This window comes from Antechinus flavipes, chromosome 3 (genome assembly GCF_016432865.1).
Source record: "Antechinus flavipes isolate AdamAnt ecotype Samford, QLD, Australia chromosome 3, AdamAnt_v2, whole genome shotgun sequence".
Taxonomy (NCBI): domain Eukaryota; kingdom Metazoa; phylum Chordata; class Mammalia; order Dasyuromorphia; family Dasyuridae; genus Antechinus; species Antechinus flavipes.
The window spans coordinates 234,933,212-234,945,165 of NC_067400.1; the positions used below are offsets into that span (position 1 = coordinate 234,933,212).

Sequence of the window (11,954 nt, forward strand, 5' to 3'; positions counted from 1 at the left end):
TAGCTGATCTTTAAATAAGACACTCCATCTCCTGACCATGGGTACTTTCACTAGATGTCTACCATGTCTGCAATGTTCTTTCCCTCCTCATCTCGGTTTCCTTAAAATCCCAGATGAAATTCTAATTTCTATGAAAGCTTTTTCCCATTTCCCCCTTTAATTCTAGTGCTTCTCTCTGTTGATTATTTCCAATTTAAACTGTATAAATCTTGTTTATACTTTATCTCCCCCACAAGACTTGAGGATTTTGTATCCCTAGTACTTATCACAATGCCTATAATAAATAGTAGTAACTTAATAATTGCTTATTGACTAACTCTTTCCTAACCTAACAGATTATAGAAATATGGTCTAACAGATTTATGTTGGACCCCAGTCAAAGAAATTGCATGATTGAAAGTATCAGAAGGACCTCATTTATTACATGCTGTAATACTTAAAATAGGGAGGAATATGGCACAAGGAATAGAGCATAAGGCTGAACTCATCTTTCTGAGTTTAAATCTAGTCTCAGGCACTTATTGTGCCACCCTGTGAAAGTCATTTAATCCCGTTGCCTCAGTTTCTCATATGTTAAATGAGCTGAAGAAAGAAATGGCATACTTCTATATCTTTGTCAAGAAATCCCAAATGGAGTCATAAAGAGTTGGACATAACTGAAATCATTCAACAACAACAAATACTAAATAAAGCATAATCCTGTCGCATGAACTCTAAATGGAGTTATATATACCTAGTAGTTCTGGTACCTATAACGTGTCAGTGAAACATCCTGAAAATTAACTTTTCAAGATAAATTCAATTGAGGGGAGAAAAAACTCTGAGATATCAGTCTAGAGAAGTATTGCTAAAGGGAAGATAACAAATGAGACTGAATAAGGGAGGAATTAACCTAGAGGCACAAAACACCATCTTGTAGCTTTCTATCTAATTATTCCATTCTTTCTACCCAATTCTTAATTACAATTAATTAAAAACAATTGGAATAGCTAGGTGCTTCAATGATTAGAGTGCCAGGCCTAGAGTCAGGAAGACTTATCTTTCTGATTCCCTATATGGCTTCAGAAACTTACTAGCTGTGTGATCCTAGACAAGATACTTAATCCTGTTTTCTCATCTGTAAAAGGACATGGAGGAGAAAATGGCAAATCATTCCAGTATCCTTCCCAAGAAACCTCTAAATGGAGTCACAAAAAGTCAGACATGACTGAAAAAAAAACTGAATAACAACAAAAATTATTAACTTATTATTCTTGCTAATCAAGTGCTAACCTCAGTTTCAATGCCCCTGAAAGAGTATGTATTTTCAATAACCTACATATTTCAGAAAATCCTGTTTATGCTCATTTTAATTATAGCTCTGACTTTGAGTTATTTACCAATGCTTCAGTTATTTTTTTAAGTCATACTAGATATTTCCTGATATTTTGACTGAGAGTTCAACCAGTAAATGCCTCCTTATACTCCCTTTGGAGATTGCTTAGAAGAAAGGCAAAAACCCATAAGTTTTATGTTATTGTCCATATTTTGTTGTCCCTGTGAAAGACATCACCCTCTAGAAACCCAACTAACCTGAGTTCACTCATGTGTGCAAATTGGATGCTACATATAAATGTTGAACACCAAAGAAATGGTCAAATTCCTATATTCTGTGAATATCTTGCCTTTCCCACACATACAACCAAAGATTAGTGGCAATATAACATTATTATTAGGACAAACAGAAATACCAACTGTCTATTTCCTTATGATATTCGGTTTCACTCCAAACAAGTCTTTTCCGCAGATTTCCAATCATTTTCTAAGGTAGAGTTTGGGATTACTTTTCCTTTTTTAAATTGAGAAGCAAAGGGCTCACAGAACAAAGAACTAATGGTCCTCAGTCTTCTTTTAGGTTTCATACACAAGTTTCTTCAGCAAAGGAATCTGTACATTTGGCAAGTGGTTCCTGTGGAGGCAAGAAAGGGTGTCTCATGATACACAATCTCAATGATTTCAACATTACTAGTAAACCTTTCTCTACTTTCAAAAGCACTCATTGTCCTTGATATACTTTGGAGTACTCCTTACAATATATAGATGGAATGTGGAGTGAGTGGTTCACCCCAGTTAAGGTGAATACCAGCCTTTAAAATAGTTTAATTAAGCTTCCAAAGACTATTTATGAAACCTGAAGAAATTTTCAAGCCCTATATTTTGCTTATCAATTAAGGTGAGGCCTTTATGGTACCAAGTGAAAGATAACTTGAATCCTCTGACCCATATAATCAGAGTATATGTGTCAACTCTTTCTTCCCATATCCAATTTCAAAAGAAATGAAAAAAAAGTTCTGGCCACACTGGATCTGAGAGTTTGTGTGATTCCATTTGGCAGCGTCAAGCCAAAGCACTAAAGAATTTGTTTAACCTGGGAACAGATGCTTGCATTACTGCATTATAAAGAATGGAGTTTATTGGGAAAATGGAAATTACCCAGGAAAAACAAGAGAAAAGTTGGAAAGGACATCTCCTAACAAAAGGGTACATTCTTTACAAATTTTCACAAGCCTTTCAGAATACTCTATCCTACAAAGAGAAGAAAATCTCATTATCTCTGATCAGATCAAGGTATAATTATATTATAACTATATTATAAATATATTAAAACCAAGAGATTTGTCTTCTTTCTCTCTCTCTCATTTTCTGTCTATTTCTCTCTGTGTCTCTGTGGTTGTTTCTGTCTCTATCTGTGTCTCTTCTCCCTTCATCTTCTCTCTTCCTCTCCCCCTCCCTCCCTTTTTCCCATTTTCCCTCCCTTAACTCCTCCCTCTCTCTCTCTCTCTCCTTTCTCTCTCCCTCCCTCCCTCTCTCTCTCTCTCTCTCTCTCTCTCTCTCTCTCTCTCTTCTCTCTCTCTCTTCTTTCTCTCTCTCTCTCTCTCTTTCTCTCTCTCTCTCTCTCTCTCTCTCTTCTCTCTCTCTCTCTCTCTCTCTTTCTTTCTCTTTCTCTCTCTCTCTCCTTTCTCTCTCCCTCCCTCCCTCTCTCTCTCTCTCTCTCTCTCTCTCTCTCTCTTTCTCTCTCTCTCTCTTTCTTTCTCTTTCTCTCTCTCTCTCTCTCTCTCACTCTTTCTTTCTTTCACTTTTCTCAGAAGTTATTCATGACTGAATATATTTAGCTGGAATACATAACCAAGGTTTTTTTACACACGTAAGAACCAAATACAAAGAAAATCAAAAGAAACTTGCCCTAAATTGTAAAGGTCAACAAGCCAGAATTATATATGATTCTGGTAAATAAAAGGGAAACTTTGAGCAAGGAAAGGAAGTTTAGATAGAAAAGAAAGAGGAAGTAAAAATACACACCCATGCTGGAGAACTAAAAGAGACTGTGGGTGAGAAGAGCACAGAAGAGGAAGAAAGTATTCAGGAAGAAGGAAAAGGAGATAGTGGTTAAAAAAAAAAAAATTCATGCCATGTGATAACACAAGAAGCAAGTAACCCAGAAGAAGGATCTTGTTGGATATACAATCAAAAGAATTATAATCACTTGTAAAGAATCAATAATCTTCCTGGATTGTTGGATCCTTTCTGCCTTAAACAGTTGTGGGATAAAGCTGTTCACCACCCACAAAAGTTATGGGTAAGAGCTGTGTCACTAATCCATCTCATCCTAAAAAATCCTTCTCTGGTCAGAGATGAAACAACATTTGACAAACAATAGCAAAGCAATAATTTTAGTTCCAAGGAGTCCTTTCCCCCTTCTTGAAAAAATAAAATGAACCTAGACATGATGTCAGATTGGCGACTTGACATCTTAGGAGTTTAGATATTCTCGGGTAAGGGTATGAGTGGCCATCGAGCCTGTAAAAAAGGCAGTATCTTGCTGCTGTGCTATCTCTTCAGGAAACACCACTATTGAGACATAGCCAAGATGACAGAATAGAAGAAATTGCTATAGACAACTTCCCCCAAAACTACTCCAAAAAATGATCTGAGAAGGATGCTGGACAACGTTGTAAATGAGAAAATTGAGAAACTACAAGCATCAAAATTGGACCTGTATATAAATAACCATGGGAGGAACTATGGAATAAGGAAGAACCAAGATCAGACTCAGCATTGATGAAGAACTCTGATCTAGGGCAACAACACAGGGATACCAAGATTCCATTGATGTGAACTGCCAAATCTTGTTCATATAGAATAATGTGAAGTCAGAGTCAATCGTTAATTTGTCCATCCTGTCTCCAATCCAGTTAGCGTCTTTAAAGACATTCACAACAATCTTTGAGACAACTTTGATGGAACTTAGTTTTCCCAAATTGTCTTAGTGACATAAGTTAAAATAGTCATAATGTAAACTCTCAGCCATAATTACATACAAAAAGGAAGTTAGTTTTCCCACACTATCATGATTGGCATATTTTGACAAGTCCGGGATCTTGTTTGCTAGGGGCATTCCATGTAGCTCTCTTGAGTTTCAGCTTTTGCAACTGAGAAACTCCCAAGACTATATTTCCCCTATAAAAGATCTGCTTATGAGAAAGATCTTTGCTAAGTTCTTTTCAGGACTAAGCCCATTATTAGGTACTCTCTCTCCCTCATAATGCCTTCCCTTTAATGGCACCTCTCTAATAACTAGCTAAATCTGGTTAGTCCAACCTGCCAGACAATGGCTTTCTCCCACTCCATGGAATATTTTTTCTCTCCTGATTGTGAGTTCCCCAGAAGGATTTATCTTTTTCCTTGCTAACTATAAGCTCTCCCAACTCTATTTCATACTTGCTATTCTGCTGCCTATTTTATCTCTTATTTTGTCTGGTCACACTTCATCTAAATGAACCTTTCTTTTGGCAAAGAGAATGGCCATTGTGAATTTGCCACATTTTATTTGGAACTAGGTGTTGCTATCTCTACCCCATTACCATTAAAGACTCAGTTTTAAGTCCAGGCCATTTCCTACATTTTTTTCATTTCAAATTTAAGCTATTTTTCAGTTATAATTGATAGTGACCCTATTTTGGGTTTTCATGGCAAAGATACTGCAATGTTTTGCCATTTCCTTATCCAGATCATTTTATAGATGAGGGAATTGAGGCAAATAGGATTAAGTGACTTTCCCAAGGTCACACAGCTGGTGTGTCTAAGACCAGATTTGAACTGAGGAAGATGAATCTTCCCGACTCAAGACCTAGTGCCCTATCCACTCTGCCACCTAGTTGCCGTTGTTGTTGCCCAGAGTTGTGGTCAGAGCTCCTAACTCCTCCATTGCTGAGGTTATTAAATTTCTAATTAAGTCCTTAGCTATATCTCCAACTCAGTGCCCAGAACTTCGCACAGCAGAACAAAAACTTCTGAAGCTTATCACAAAATAAGGCCTGGGGGCATAGTCAACAGGATATAAGACTCTGGACTTTTACCTAGAGTTCCAAGCTAGGTCTGCAGTGCAAGAATGCCCAAATCTGATCTTAGACTCAACTCTAGCCCAAGCCAACAGTTAAGGGCCCAGAACACACACTCAGTACAGACTCAGAGCCCAGAGCTCACAAAGTAAGGTCATCCAAAGCACATTTGGGGATGGAGCTCCCACCTAAGAAAGTCAGAGGAGGGGAAGTCTCTCAGTGGGGCTGAGATCATAGACTCAAAAACTCAATCACTAAAAAAAATGACTAAACAAACAAACAAAATGCCCAAGACATAAACTCAGGAAGAATTCAAAATACCTAAGACTCAAAGAAAAAGCACAGTTGCCCATATATCAATTAGAATTTCTTGAAGAAATGATGAAAGTTTTTTTATAAATTAAAATAATATTATAAATGAAATGAGTAATAAAGTAAACAATTAGAAAAGAAATAAGAATTATAGTGGAGAAAAAGAATAACTTGATAGTAGAAGTATAAAATCTTAACCAATATAACTGACTACCTGAAAATAAGAATGAGCCAAATAGAGTTAATGAATCCATAAGACAATAAATATTAAACACAGAAGATAAAAAAATAAGAGAAAATAGGAGGTATCATAAAAAATTGACTTGGAAAAATTAAAAAAGAAACTATTTAAAAATAATTTTCTAACTAAAAGCCATGTTTAAAAAAAGAAATCATGGAAGAAAATTGTTCAGATCTCTTAAAACCAGCAGGCAAAATGAACACAGAATCCAATTATTTCCTAAAATAACTCCTAAATGAAAGCTCATAAAAATGCCATAGCCAAAATCCAGAACTTTCAGGTCAAAGAAAAAAATAATAATGCAAACTCACAGATAGAAAAAAGCTTAAGGACCAAGGAATCACAATCAAGATTATACAAGATTTAGCAACTACTACTATAAAAGAATGGAAATTTTAACAAAGACAAGCAAAGATGTAGTTCTACAAGTAAGAATAACTTACTAAGCAAAACCCAATATAATCCTACAGAGGGAGGAAAGGAATGAAAGAAGGTAGGAGGGAGGGAAGGAAGGAAGGAAGGAAGGAAGAAAATAAAAGAAAAACAAAAAGATGGTTGAGTAAATAAAAGCAAGCAATCAAAAAAGATTTTATAAAGATTGAAGTGTTTGCATTTTAATAAGAAAAGAGCAATAATATAAACATCCCCTAAAACTATGATATTAGAAAAGATCATTTGGAGTCAAATAAGATGGAATTCTTAGAAGAAATTTTTTATATGTTTAGATGATAATAAAAAGAGAAAAGAAAGAGGGAAATGGATATACTGAGGAATGGGAGGGAAAGATAGGAGGGCTTAATCATGAAGGGGTCTTGCAAATCTTAAATATTAATCTATACAAATGTGGAAAATATAAGGAGAGGAGGAGTCACTTCAATATCATCTTCAACTAACGTAGAATGAAGTGAGCAGAACCAGGAGGAAATATATATATATAACAACATTATTATAAAAATGAACAATTTTTAAAGACTTAAGTATGCTGATCATTGAAATGATCATCCAAGACTCCAGAGGACCAATGATTTAGAATGCCACCCAACTTTCAAAAGAGAGATGATGACATGCAGATTGAGAAATATATTTTTGGATATGCAAATGTGCAAATATGTTTTGCTTAACTTTGCATATTTGTTATAGAAGTTTTGTTTTTCTCTCTTTTTTTTCTTTTGGAGAGAAGGCAGATACTAATTAATTTTTTATTACTTTTTAAAAGAAAATTTAATTTAAAAAAAAATTCTCTCTCTACCCATCATTGTCAAAAAGACCAGGCCAGAAATAACAGGACCAAATGCTACAAATAACAACAAGAAACCAGAAAATCATGTGGTTTTAGGGTTAAAGAAATAAAAAAGAAGATCTGTGACAGACCAGAGTATTTCACAGAGGAAATACTATTTGGAAAATTAAAGAGCTAAACACAAAGGAGACAGAAAAACAGTTTAAATGATAAATGAATCCTATTAAACACCTAAGGTCCATGAAGAGGTTAGAAGCAGCAAGGAATTTTCTGTAGTAATTACTCTGTAAAAATTGGCTGTGAGGTAGTTATCCAAAAGCTTTTCTAGACTAAGAAGTCATGGAAATTTTAAAATTAGAACAGAATTTTCAGATTGAAATTAAATACATTGTTCATTACTTTTTTGAAATAAACTTCTCTTGATTATCATATCAAAAATGAAATTGATACACCCAAATGAATTTCATCATTTCTTCCTCTTTGACCCAGACAAGTTAGAAATCTGTTTGAGGGGGAGGAGAGAAGGTTGAAACCATATCTCATGGAAGATAAATCTTTTCATTGTAATCATATAGGAAATACTCTGGTCTGAGACTCAGGAGATGTGGATTTTAAGCCGCAGGCCACTACTTAATTAGCCCAGTGACTTCTAACAAATAATTTTACTTTTTTTTCCCAGAGAAAGAGAGTCTCGATTCTCCTTATCTTTAAAATGAAAAGATTGGGCTAACTGATTTCCAGGTTCTCCTGAAGCGCCAAGATTTTATGATATTAAAATGTCACCAGGATTCTGGACAAAGATGGGGCAGATATCACATCTTGCTGGGGATTATACTCTTCTCATAGCAGGGGCTGGCCAAGAGAAAACTGAATTCAGCAACTTACAAGATAAAAAATCAGACGAAAAACAAGACAGTTTCTAATCAGCGACCCAACTCCCATTCTCGTGGAACTGTTAGGCAGGAAAGGGAGTGTGAAACAAATATCCGACTGGTTGATAGAGCCGTGCTTTCTTGAAGGCAGAAAAACTTAATCCCAAGCCTCTCCTACAGTGTTCTAGTTATTCTATTTCTCTGTGACTGGAAGCTCAGAATTCTGATTTGTCGGTTTCCTGGGTACCATGTGAATGTTGTCCGTGGAGACGCCGCAGTTGCTAAGAGTGGTCCAAACAGCGTGGTTCACTTCGTAGCCAGCGGTGCGGCAAGAGATGAAGAAGAGGAGGATTCTCCCCTTCTGGGTCAGCTTCTGGACGTAGACTTAGAATGTGTTGAGGAACTCATGGAGAGCATTAGCTTTAGAATGACTCAGGAGCCCCACGGGTGTTTGGTGAAGCTGTTTGGAAACAAAACATATGCTCTGGGAGAAAAGGGGGAGAAAGGAAAGGATCCAGAAAAGTGAGAGAAAATTTTAAAAAGGTGGAAGAAGATTCCATCACGGCTGAAAGTGAGCCAACCAGCAAGTCTGTATTAAATGCTTACTAAGGGACCGATACTATTAAAAAAAAAAAAAAAAGCGAGGAAAATGCAGAGAAGAGCAAAAAAACTAAAAATCCTTACTTTCGAGGCTCTAGAAAAAAGAGTAATAGAAATATCGTCTATGATGTGCCTGCACAAATGCTGGTGGTTTTATAACTTAGCTAGTTAAATAATTAAGTTATATAAGTTAGTAGCTAAGTTATATAACTTAGTAGCTAGGTAAGTGGTAAAAATGCCCAGCATTCTAGGAATATACATAGAGAAATAAAATATAAAATGATGATGGAGAAATATGAACATTGTTTTCTAAGTCATCATATAGCAGCATATTTATTGACATTTGAGAAAGAAACCACATTCAGTATTCATAATATGCCCATTTGGGGGGTGTCTTATCTTAAAGTATTTAAGCTGTGATACAAAACTATATAAAAATGTCTGGAACAAAGAAAATAGCAAAGGTTTTGATGGTGATAAATCCAGATCAGCAATATTTGTGTCCTTATCAACCTTCTGTTAAGTCTGACTCAGACTTCCTGTGCCACAGGTTACAGAATCCTGACAGAAGTCATGGGATCAATTGGCACAATTGCTTAAGAGCTGACTTGGACAAATATTGTCTTAAGTGTCGGTCTAGAATCATTCAGATGTATAGGTATAAATGTAGATAACACAGGCATTCAAAAGGAAACAATTTGCAAACCCATGATCTAATACAGTCTTAACAAACTCTCCTTCCTGTTGACCTTCACTCAATCTCATATTGTTTCTCATACTCCCTTATAACTTTTCCTTCAAAATCCTACTGCTTCCTAGGTTAGTTGTGTTGCCAAGTTCTGAAACTTCAACTAAACTAAAACAATAAGTGTAAAATATTCTCTTACATGCTCTTGTAAAGTCCAATTCTTCATGACTCCTTTTGAGATTTTCTTGGCAAAAAATCCTGGAAGGGTTCGTCATTTCATTTGTTAGCTTATTTTACAGATGAAGCAACTGAACCATGTGACTTGTCCTGGTTCATACAGTAAAAAGTATCTGAGCCAGATTCAGGTTAAGAATGGAAGATGTGTCTTCCTGCCTCCAGGCCTATCTACTGAACCACTTGGCTGTCCATTAATTTATCAAGATGTAAGATCCTGTGCTCTTTGTACATTGGTGAGTAAAGAAGGGAGGAGGATCGAAAGAGAGAGAGAAAACTTAATCATTCGAAGACAAAGTTATTCCTCTTACAATAGGTGGAAATTGCCAATATTATTATTGTTTTCAGAGTATATTTTGCCTATGGTGAAATTGTGAAACCATTCCCTGGAATCTTTAGAGAACAGAAATCAAAGATAATCTAGACAGTAAATAGAATCCAGGAAGGACCCTTTAGTAAGCTGAGAGCTTGTGATATCCCTCAAACAGAAATGATAAAAGTCAATCCAATAAGAAGCAAATACTTGAAAATGGTACATATAGCTGGCTCCTGGAGGGAATTTCCTTGGGAGCAATAGATTCCAGAAAAGTATAGCTTTTAGGGTTTCAATGATTTCCAGCCATGATCAAAACTATTTTTATTTACTTGCTTTTAGGGGATCAAAAATACAACAGAGAAAAAGGAAGACTGACCACTAGTACTCTTACCTTCCTAATATTAGCTGAGCTCAGGAAGACTTGAGTTCAAATGTTACCTCAGATAGTAGCTCAGATAGAGCAAGTCCACAAGCCTATGCCCACTAAAATGGGGCAACTGGGTGGTGAAGTAGATGGAGCATTGGGCCTGGAAAATCAGAAGGACCCAGAGTTTAAAATATGACTTTGGACACTTGCTAGTGTTCTGATCCAGCGCATATATTTATACGGCCTGCATAAAACTGGAGAAGGAAATGGCAAATCACTCCAACATTTTTGCCAAGAAAACCCCAAATGAGGTCACTAAGAGTCAGACATGACTGAAAAATGATTGAATAGATAAGTCATGCATCATATTAATGTACACACACACAGATACAGAGTATTGAATGGTTTATTAATAGGAAGATAATGTGAAGGGCTTATGGAGTTCTGAGTCTTAAATTACGTCTGTTAGCTCCTAAGGAATAAGTAGTAGATCTTATCTCACCACTAAAATCTGGGCAAATAGCTACCTTTAACCCCCAAATTCCTAGACTGGCTCATTCAATTCTTTTGTTGATTTTTTTTCTTTCCAGTTTAGGGGATATATAGATCAGATAGAGAGGATATAAGGAAAAATAAGTGATTTTTTTAATGCCTATAAAATATTCTATATGATTTTAGCTAAAAAAAAAAAAACAAACTTTCCAAGATCATGTTTTTAAAATGACATTTATTGCTTGACTTCTAAAATCATTTTAACTTGAAATAATGGTTTAAATGAGTGAATAGGAACTCAAAATTATTTTTACATATGATTGGAAAAATACAAAAAAAATTGAAAATATAAATTAAAGAATTAAGATGATAAACCATTTCATGACAAAGTTAGAGTTGAAGAATCCAAAAAAAAAAAAGTAATCAGAAGAGTGTTTCCCTCCCCCTTGCTTTAGAGTTTTCCCAGTTTAATAAATGGCTACCAATAAATAATTTCCAAAGCTTACAACTTTAAACTTTTAAGGGCTACTGTATTTTCTGAAAGAAGAGAATGGCAAATGAGGAGTGATTATGATGAAGAAAAAGTGATATAAGCTATTGTATAAAGAACAAATTCCTTTTTAAAAAAGAGAGGAAAATCACTATTGCATCTTATATGTTAGCTAGCTGACTATACATTATACACACATGCATACATACATGTATATATGTATGTGTATATATATTCACAAGATCATTGGAAGGGATTGGGGGAACATCACTGTTTTTTCCCATACAAATATAGGGTGTCCCAAATGAATTGGTGCAGTTTTAAGATTTTTTTTTTAAAAAAGCTCTAAATTGCAATAAGATTTTTGGGACATCCTAAATTTGATAAGGGAATACATTTAAAGCTATAGCTTTTAGACAGGCTCAGCTTTTTGTAGCCAATACTTCATTTTTCATAATGCTTAAACAGTTTTTTAAATGAATGCCAAAAATTTTCTGCTTCATCTTTTTATGTGATGTCTCTGCTCTTCAATGGGAAGAGTCTCAGGCTAATAGTTCTGATAGCCTCTACAAGGATCTACAAGGATCTGTCTTCATGAATTAAGATTTTTTTCCCCGACAATAGTTATTTTATTTTTCTAATAATATGTAAAGTTTGTTTTCAACATTCATTTTTATAAGATTTTGAATTCCAAAATTTTCCCTTCCCTTTCTTTCCTTCCTCC

General features: G+C 35.3%; 1 protein-coding gene and 1 long non-coding RNA gene across 4 annotated transcripts in view; one reads left to right on the plus strand and one right to left on the minus strand.

Moving 5' to 3' along the window:
* Positions 1 to 8,227, minus strand: part of VWA3B (von Willebrand factor A domain containing 3B) — a 230,197-nt gene extending 221,970 nt beyond the window's left edge. Inside the window, exons 1-2 of one of the 3 annotated variants that reach the window (XM_051984663.1) lie at positions 8,057 to 8,227; positions 1,735 to 1,948 (exon numbers count right to left, since the gene is read on the minus strand). In XM_051984663.1, coding sequence (XP_051840623.1) covers positions 1,735 to 1,798 — 64 coding nt within the window. In that variant the 5' untranslated portion in view covers positions 1,799 to 1,948; positions 8,057 to 8,227. The remainder of the gene's footprint in view (positions 1 to 1,734; positions 1,949 to 8,056) is intronic. The other 2 variants (XM_051984661.1, XM_051984662.1) reach the window with 2 other exon arrangements.
* On the plus strand, positions 4,628 to 8,321 carry LOC127553729 (uncharacterized). The gene is made up of 2 exons (XR_007951814.1): positions 4,628 to 4,691; positions 7,851 to 8,321. It is a non-coding gene; the product is annotated as an uncharacterized LOC127553729 (long non-coding RNA).
* The last annotated feature ends 3,633 nt before the right edge of the window (positions 8,322 to 11,954 follow it).